At 46.4% G+C, this 8,523-nt stretch overlaps 2 protein-coding genes across 4 annotated transcripts; both read right to left on the bottom strand.

Moving 5' to 3' along the window:
• Nucleotides 1-175: 175 nt before the first annotated feature.
• LOC134341539 (zinc finger protein 35-like) lies at nucleotides 176-1,556 on the bottom strand (the record flags this gene model as incomplete). Its single annotated transcript, XM_063039406.1, has 1 exon — nucleotides 176-1,556. A coding segment is annotated over one exon (819 nt), but the record flags the coding sequence as incomplete, so codon positions are not given.
• LOC134341624 (gastrula zinc finger protein xLCGF3.1-like) lies at nucleotides 1,417-8,172 on the bottom strand. Of its 3 annotated transcripts, none has more exons than XM_063039525.1 (2): nucleotides 8,076-8,172; nucleotides 1,417-2,433 (listed from the first exon to the last, which is right to left on the bottom strand). In XM_063039525.1, exon 2 carries the CDS (start codon nucleotides 2,025-2,027, stop codon nucleotides 1,563-1,565), a length of 465 nt encoding a protein of 154 aa, XP_062895595.1. In that variant the 5' UTR covers nucleotides 2,028-2,433; nucleotides 8,076-8,172; the 3' UTR covers nucleotides 1,417-1,562. The 3 variants fall into 3 exon arrangements, with proteins under 3 accessions (XP_062895595.1, XP_062895594.1, XP_062895593.1); XM_063039524.1 differs by lacking the exon at nucleotides 8,076-8,172 and adding an exon at nucleotides 6,762-6,788; XM_063039523.1 differs by lacking the exon at nucleotides 8,076-8,172 and adding an exon at nucleotides 5,570-6,750.
• Between the last annotated feature and the right edge of the window lie 351 nt (nucleotides 8,173-8,523).

Raw genomic sequence — 8,523 nt, 5'->3', positions numbered from 1 at the left:
GATTGTACCGGGAATATGGTGTAAAATCCCGCTCCCCACACTAACACGGGTTATACAGACCAAAGAACAAACTGCCGGAGGAACTCAGTGGGTCGGGCAGCATCTGTGGAGGGAAATGGACCGTCAACATTTCGGGCCGAGACCCTCCCTCTGGACTGAGAGTGGACGGGAAATAGTCAGAGAAAAGAGGTGAGGGGTGGGGATGGGGCAAGAGCTGGGGAGTGAGAGGATTTAAAGGACTGTCGTGGAACAGAATCACTGGCAGGGTCCAGCCGGCCTGAGTTGACTCTCTACTGTACACTAGGTGTGTTATAAATTCATCAAGTACCGGAGACAGAGTTTAAAATAGAACTGTTTTATTTGTCTCAGATCCAGAATATTAAACTCCAGTCCCATTAAAGGTGAATATGCAGCAGAAGGAACTCTTCCCGTGCCCAGTGACCAGGGTGCAGAACTGGGTGTGGTGAGCAGCAGCAATAATTGCAGAGTTCAGCACCGACAGTCACTCTCGAAATTGCATTCAGCAACGGTAATGGACAAATATCCGACATGCAGCTTATTGAAACTTTCTCCCCAGTGTGAACACGGTAGTGTGTCACAAGGTTAGATTACTGAGTGAATCCCTTCCCACATTCACAGCAGGTGAATGGCCTCTCCTCAGTGTGAACTCAATGATGCACATTCGGTTGATTTGGCTGAGAGAACCTCTTCCTAATATCTGAGCACGTGAACCGCCACTACCCAGTGTGAATTCGCTGGTGTTTTAGTAGGCTAGCTGCCTGAGTGAATCCCTTCCCACAGTCTGGACAGGTGAATGGCTTCTCCCCAGTGTGAATTCGCTGGTGCATCTGAAGGTTGGATGATTGAGTGAAGGTCTTCCCACAGTCTGAGCAAGTGAAAGGCCTCTCTCCAGTGTGAACTCGCTGATGTACCTTCAGTTGAGATGAGCAAGTGAATCCCTTCCCACAGTCTGAGCAGGTGAATGGCCTCTCTCCCGTGTGAACCCGCTGGTGTGCCAGCGGATCAGATGACTGAGAGGATCCCTTCCCACGTTCTGAGTGGGTGAACAGCCTCTCCCCAGTGTGAACTCGCTGGTGTGCCAGCAGATCAGATGACCGAGTGAATCCTTTCCCACATTCTGAGCAGGTGAATGGCTTCTCCCCAGTGTGAACTCGCTGGTGTTTCAGTAGGCTAGCTGCCTGAATGAATCCCTTCCCACAGTCAGAGCAGGTGAACGGCCTCTCCCCTGTGTGAATTCGCTGGTGCATCTGTAGGTTGGATGATTGAGTGAAGGTCTTCCCACAGTCTGAGCAAGTGAATGGCCTCTCTCCAGTGTGAACTCGCTGATGTACCTTCAGTTGAGATGAGCAAGTGAATCCCTTCCCACAGTCTGAGCAGGTGAATGGCCTCTCTCCAGTGTGAACTCGCTGGTGTGCCAGCGGATCAGATGACCGAGTGAATCCCTTCCCACGTTCTGAGCAGGTGAACAGCTTCTCCCCTGTGTGAACTCGCTGGTGTCTCAGTAGGCTCGCTGTCTGAGTGAATCCCTTCCCACAGTCAGATCAGGTGAACGGCCTCTCCCCTGTGTGAACTGACCGGTGTCTCTGTAGGTGGAATGACTGGGTGAATGTCTTTCCACAGACTGAGCAGGTGAACGGCCTCTCCCTGGTGTGAACTGACTGGTGTTTCTGCAGGTGAGATAGTAAAGTGAATCCTTTCCCACAATCTGGGCAGGTGAACGGCTTCTCCCCTGTGTGAAATTGGTGGTGTCTATGAAGGTCGGCTGGTCGATGGAATCCCTTCCCACAGACAGAGCAGGTGAACGCCCTGTCCCCAGTGTGAAATTGCTCGTGTAGTAGTAGGCTGGATGATAGAGTGAATCCCTTCCCACAGTCTGAGCAGGTGAACGGCCTCTCTCCAGTGTGAACTCGCTGATGTACCTTCAGTTGATATGATTTAATGAATCCCTTCCCACAGTCCGAGCAGGTGAACTGCTGCTCCCTGGTGTGAACTCGCTGGGGAGACATTAGGTCAAATGACCGAGTGAATCCTTCCCCACAAATTCAGCAGATTACCAGCCTCTGCCCAGTGTGAACTGTCTGGTGTGACCACAGCTGGGATAATCGACTGAATCCCTTCTCACACACAGAACAGGTGAATGGCCTTGTCCAATGTGAACTACCTGATGTACCTTCAGTTGAAATGACCGAGTGAATCCACCCCTACAGTCTGAGCAGCTGAATGGCCTCTCCTCTGTGTAAAATGACGGACTTGCAAGTCGGTCAGATGATCGAGTAAATCCCTCCCACAGTCTGAGCAGGAAGGATGATCGAGTGAATCCCTTGTTCCAATTCTTAAATATCTGGACAGGGACTGCAAAACTGGCGTGTTGTTCTCGAGATTCCCGCAGACAAATTCCTTGTCATTTTTAACCTGTAAAAACATTTACAAAATCCATCAATGGGTGAAGGACAACATTTCAGATGAGATCACTTGAGTTGTCAAGGTGTGATCTGACATCACACTGTCACAGTGAGGTTCAACACAAGTTGGAGAGAGAAATCATCTTCTAAATGGGCACAGTGCTGGTATCTGGAATGACCATCAAATTCTCTGATGCTCTTCCTGTCTCTATGAGAATGGGACATTTCTGCCATCTCCAATCTGTGACCTGGCTAAGTTTGACTCTCTCGACTGGTATTATTCCCTGTTCCCACTGAGCTGCATGGGTTCCTGGCCCCACAGTAACTGAAACACTCTCACACAAATAGCCAGCAGTGCATTCCACACACCCACTACTCTCTGGGTAAAAAAACTTACCCCTGACATCCCTTCGGTATCTACTTCCAAGCACCTTAAAACTACGCCACCTTGTCTTAGCCATTTCAGCCCTGGGGAAAAAAAAACTCTGGCTATCCACACAATCAATGCCCCTCATCATCTTATACACCTAAAAAAGGCTCTAAACATATACAATGAAATTATACATTGCTTTGAGGATTTATTAGATGTCCTGTATACAAAATTATTAGGGTATAGATAGGGTAAATGCAGCAACTTTTTTCACAGAGGTTGGGAGGGATGACAACAAGAGGTCATGGGTAAATGGGGAAGGTGAAAATTTAACGGGAATATTTGGAAAAGTTCATTACTGAAATTGGCATGAGAGTGTGGATGCCAGCACAACTGGTGAACATGAGCTCGGTTTCACCATTTAAAAAAAGTTTGGATGGGAGCCTGGATGGTAGGGGTATGAAGGAAGATGGTCCTGGTGCAGGTAGTTACATTAGACAGCCTACTTTGGCAGGTAGATAAAAACGTGTCAGATCCTTTCTGATACTATCAAAATTAACCTTTCTCCAATTTAGAATCTCAACCCATGGTCCAGACCTCTCTTTTTCCATATTTACTTTGAATCTCATGGCATTATAGAACATAGAATAGTACAGCACAGTACAGGTCCTTCGGCCCACAATGTTGTGCCGACCCTTAAACCCTGCCTCTGATTAACCCCCCAACCTTAAATCCCTCCATATACCAGTCTAGTAGTCTCTTAAATTTCACTAGCGTATCTGCCTCCACCACTGACCCAGGCAGTGCTTTCCACTCACCAACCACTCTCTGAATTAAAAACCTTCCTCTAATATCCCCTTTGAACCTCCCATCCCTTTCCTTAAAGCCATGTACTCTTATATTGAGCAGTGGTGCCCTGTGGAAGAGGCACTGTCTATCCACTCTATCTATTATTATCTTGTACACCTCTATCATGTCTCCTCTCATCCTCCTTCTCTCCAAAGAGTAAAGCCCTAGCTCCCTTAATCTCTGATCATAATGCATACTTTTTAAACCAGGCAGCATCCTGGTAAATCTCCTCTGTACCCTTTCCAATGCTTCCACAGCCTTCCTATAGTGAGGTGACCATAACTGGACACAGTACTCCAAGTGTGGCCTAACTAGAGTTTTATAGAGCTGCATCATTACATCACGACTCTTAAACTCTATCCCTCGACGTATGAAAGCTAATACTCCATAAGCTTTCTTAACTACCCCATCTACCTGTGAAGCGACTTTCAGGGATCTGTGTAATTTCTGTCACCAGTCCTGGATCATTTCCCAACAGCTTATTGCACATTTCTACATCAGGAATTCTATGTACTGATTAAGGGCACATTTGACAAACTCTACCCCATCTAGTCCTTTTAAACTATTTGAGTCCCAGTCAATATATGGAAGGTTAAAATCACTTACTGAACCAAACTTTGTTTCTTGGCATGGTCTGCAATCTCTCTACAAATTTGTTCCTCCAAATCCCTCAGACTGTTGGGTGCAACCAAGTTACCGTAATGACTACAATATCATAATTCCCTGTCCTGAGCTCATCTGGCTTTCCTACAATGCTTCTTGCATTGTGATATACACAGCTCAGCACATTCATCACACCACACTCAACCTTTTGATTGCTGACTCTACCTGAGGTCTGAACAACATCTGACTGGTGTCAAGAAAACAAACTCTCCCTCATTGTCACAAGAACAAAGGAGCTGATTGTGGACGACAGGAGGAATGGAGACAGGCTAACCCCTATTGACATCAATGGCTCTGGGGTTGAGAGGGTGAACAGCTTTAAGTTCCTCGGCATAAACATCACCGAGGATTTCACATGATCTGTTAGTACCGGCTGTGTTGTGAAAAGAGCACAGCAACAGCTCTTTCACCTCAGATGGTTGAAGAAGTTTGGGATGGAGCCCCAGATCCTAAGAACTTTCTACAGGGACACAATTGAGAGCATCCTGACCGGCTGCATCACTGCCTGGTATGGGAACTGTACTTCCCTTAATCGCAGGGCCCTGCAGAGAGTGGTGCGGACAGCCCAGCGCATCTGTAGATGTGAACTTTCCACTATTCAGGACATTTACAGCAACTGGTGTATTGAAAGGGCCCAAAGGATATTGGGGACCCAATTCACCACAACCACAAACTGTTCTTGCTGCTACCATCCAGGAAACGGTACCACAGCAAAAGGACCAACAGACTCCAGGACATCATCTTCTACCAGGCCATCAGACTGATTGATTCATGCTGATACAATCGCACTTCTATGTTATATTGACTGCCCTATGTACAAACTATTTATTATAAATTACTATAAATTACACATTGCACATTTAGATGGAGACGTAACATAAAGATTTCCACTCCTCATGTATAGGAAGGATGTATGTGATAAAGTCAATTCAATTCAATCTCTCCACTATCTGTTCTCTCATTCTGGCTCCCATTCCCCCTACAACTTATTTTAACCACATCAACCCCTCCCCCACACTGGCACTAGCAAACCTTACCACTGGGATATTAGTCCCCTCTTGTTCTGTTTCCCTAACTAACGAATCCCCTATCAGCCCTTTGACTTTCCTCTGCCAGGTAATTCCCCCCCCCCCACCCCAACAGTTTCTAAAGTGGTCCACCTCTTGTTGTGGGGGATGACCACAAGAGTACTCTGTGATGGCTATTTAAACTCATTCCCCTCCCTGACTCTCACCCAGTTTCCTGCACCTTGGGTGTAACTCACCTCTCTTCATGTCATATCCATCACCCCCTCCAACTCCTGGATGATCTGGAATTCATCCATTTCAAGTTCCAATTCCTTGAGCGCAGGGTTACAAGCTGCAGCTAGATGCATATCTTGTAGGTGAGGGCATCAGGGACCAATGTGCTCTCTAATTTGTAATGACCAGTGTGCATATAAATCTTGTACTGTGCATTTTTCACCCAGTGACAACATGTGCACAGTAAATTTTATATAGAGAGGTATTCATTTTAACAGCTAGCAAATCACTGTCGATAGGAACTGTAATCTCCTCTGGGTATGATCGAGTTCATCTGCACTCTCACACAACCTATGTAGCTTGTAACGGGTAATGAAGGATTTTCTCACCAGAGCTTTTACACATTGTCCATATGTGGTTTGCTTGTTAAATTACACTTTAAAAAGTCAGATTTCAAAATATCACTCCACTTCTTCCCAGTTGCAAATTCTCCAGCAACTTTTACATCACAATACACACAGATAATACCAGTTTCTGTATTGTACATTAATATTTCCCCTGAACCCTCCCCCAAATGACTGACAGTGGTGAACTCATTGATGGTACAGTAATGCCAATGAATATAAAAGGAAGCGCAGTAGTCTGACTCATTCGAGTCTGGCACATTTGTGATGTGAAAGCTACTTGTTGCCCAGGGCAAAGGTGTTTGATCACATTATCTTCATAGAGTGAATGGGTCAAAACATGTCCTCACGAGTAGAAAAAGTCCAGAACAAGAGGAGGTGAAACAAGAAACACACACAAAATGCTGGAGGAACTCAGCAGGCCAGGCAGCATCTACGGAAAAGTGAACTAATGCTGAATTCCGGAATTTTGTGTGTGTTGCTTGCATTTCCAGCATCTGCAGATTTTTTCTTGTTTGTGATTGGAGGTAGAACAAAGGTGATTTTCTCAACAGCTGATGTAAAAGATTTTGTTCCCTGTCTCCGAGTTCCCAATCCTTGCATTTAGATAGCTGGAGCTCAGTTCTGTCTGAGAGATCCATCGGCTCCCATTCCCTCATCAGCCGGAATCTCCCCAGGATCCGTGCAGGGATCGTGGGGCTGAGAGAGGGAAGAAAACAGGGCTATCCCGGGATCACGGGTCACAGTTTCCGGAGTCACAGCAATTGCCCCTCAGTCGGTAGTGAAAACGGTCTCACGGAGAAACACTCACCGGCAGCGATATCCGAGGCCTTTTGTGTACTGCGCATGCGTGATAGTCGGGACCTTCCGCAACCCTGACGCCTGCGCATTCGGTCGGTGCTTCAGCGACGCGAGAGTTGTAACGCAGAGCTTTCAAGTTAATCATGGTGCCATTGAAAGTTTCTGCAAGCACCGGTTCAAATGTATACCTCAGTTTTTTTGTGTGTGTGTAGAAAACTCAGCACCTTATTTAACGCAGAAAGCAGCTCTAATACAACAAACAACAGGAATTCTGCAGATGCTGGAAATTCAAGCAACATACATCAAAGTTGCTGGTGAACGCAGCAGGCCAAGCAGCATCTATAGGAAGAGGCGCAGTCGACGTTTCAGGCCAAGACCCTTCGTCCTGACGGAGTCTCGGCCTGAAACGTCGACTGCGCCTCTCCCTATAGATGCTGCTTGGCCTGCTGCGTTCACCAGCAACTTTGATCTAATACAACAATACACTTAATATCAGCAAACTTTCCGCGTGTTTAATGCCAAAGTAGAACGTTCTTACAAATGCAGATATAAAACACAAGAGATTCTGCTGTTGCTGGAAATGTAGACACATTCACATAAAGTGCTGGAGGAACTCTGCAGTTCAAGCAGCAACTAAGCAGAGGAGTACACAGCCAATGCATGCTGAAGGGGCTCGGCCTACACGTTGTCTATTTATTCCTCTCCACATTGACTGCCTGATCTGTTGATTTCCACCATTGTTTGCAGAAATTAACCACATTTTTCGATCAACCAGTTTCAAGATGTTTCTGATCTTCCATTTTTAGCCGCATCCTGCTGATCTGATTCCTCTTCCTCCTCCTCCTTGTAAACTCTAGTTCCCATCTCTTTCTGGAGCCCCAAACACCTGACTCAGGCTGGTAACTCTTTGGTTTTTGACTCTGCTCCATCGAAGATTCACTCACTAGTCTGCTGTCAGACTTTAGAGGCGCGTTGCAACAACTCAGCTGTCTGAGGCACAGTCCTTTGAAATTAGTGAAAATGACACCAAAAGTTGAAAAGAGCAGGGAAGGAGGAGTTTAACCACCTTAGTCCGGAGCCCTGAAGAACGAGAAAACCACAGTCAGCTCATTGTCTTATTCCGTCTGGAGAAAATCATGCAGGAAATTCATGCAGGTGTACAAGATGATGAGAGGCATTGGTCGTGTGGATAGCCAGAGGCTTTTCCCAGAGCTGAATTTCCTCCCTGATGTGAAGTTGCTGGTGTTGCAGCAGTTGGGATGGTTTAGTAAAACTCTTTGCTCACTCCGGATAGAAATGTGGCCTCTATTTATAGTGAACTCACCGGAGCATCACAAGGTGGGTTAACTGAATGAGTCTCTTCACACACACGGATCAGGTGAACGGCCGCTTCCCAGTGCGAAGCTGTTGGTGGATCTGCGATGGCGACTGAATCCCTTCCAAAGTGAGAGCCAGTGAATGACATCACACTGCTATCAACGTCATGGCGATGTATCCAATCAGATCACGGACATGGACACGTGATCGGGCTCTCCTTGTAGCGAGTGGGGCGCTGTCTTCTCCAGCATCTCCACCTCCACATTCAAGGATCGGCGGCATTCAAGCGCTGGTGAACTGACAGATACAGCGGAACGAACGTGATGTTGTGTTTGTGATCCCCATGCAAAAATCCTTTTACTTTTCTACACTGTTAAAAGTTTACAAAGCACGTCAGTGAGTGAAGGACAACATTTCAACTTAGATAATTTCAGTCTCCATGGTTATTTCTGATA

The sequence above is a fragment of the Mobula hypostoma genome, unplaced genomic scaffold (genome assembly GCF_963921235.1).
Source record: "Mobula hypostoma unplaced genomic scaffold, sMobHyp1.1 scaffold_36, whole genome shotgun sequence".
In the NCBI taxonomy this organism is placed as follows: domain Eukaryota; kingdom Metazoa; phylum Chordata; class Chondrichthyes; order Myliobatiformes; family Myliobatidae; genus Mobula; species Mobula hypostoma.
Note: the sequence above shows the minus strand (reverse complement) of the source record. Positions and strands in the feature narration are given on the sequence as shown.

Bases quoted from the DNA above. Each gene is read 5' to 3' on its own strand.
- LOC134341624 (XM_063039525.1), bottom strand. From the start codon at position 2,027: ATGTCTCCCCAGCGAGTTCACACCAGGGAGCAGCAGTTCACCTGCTCG.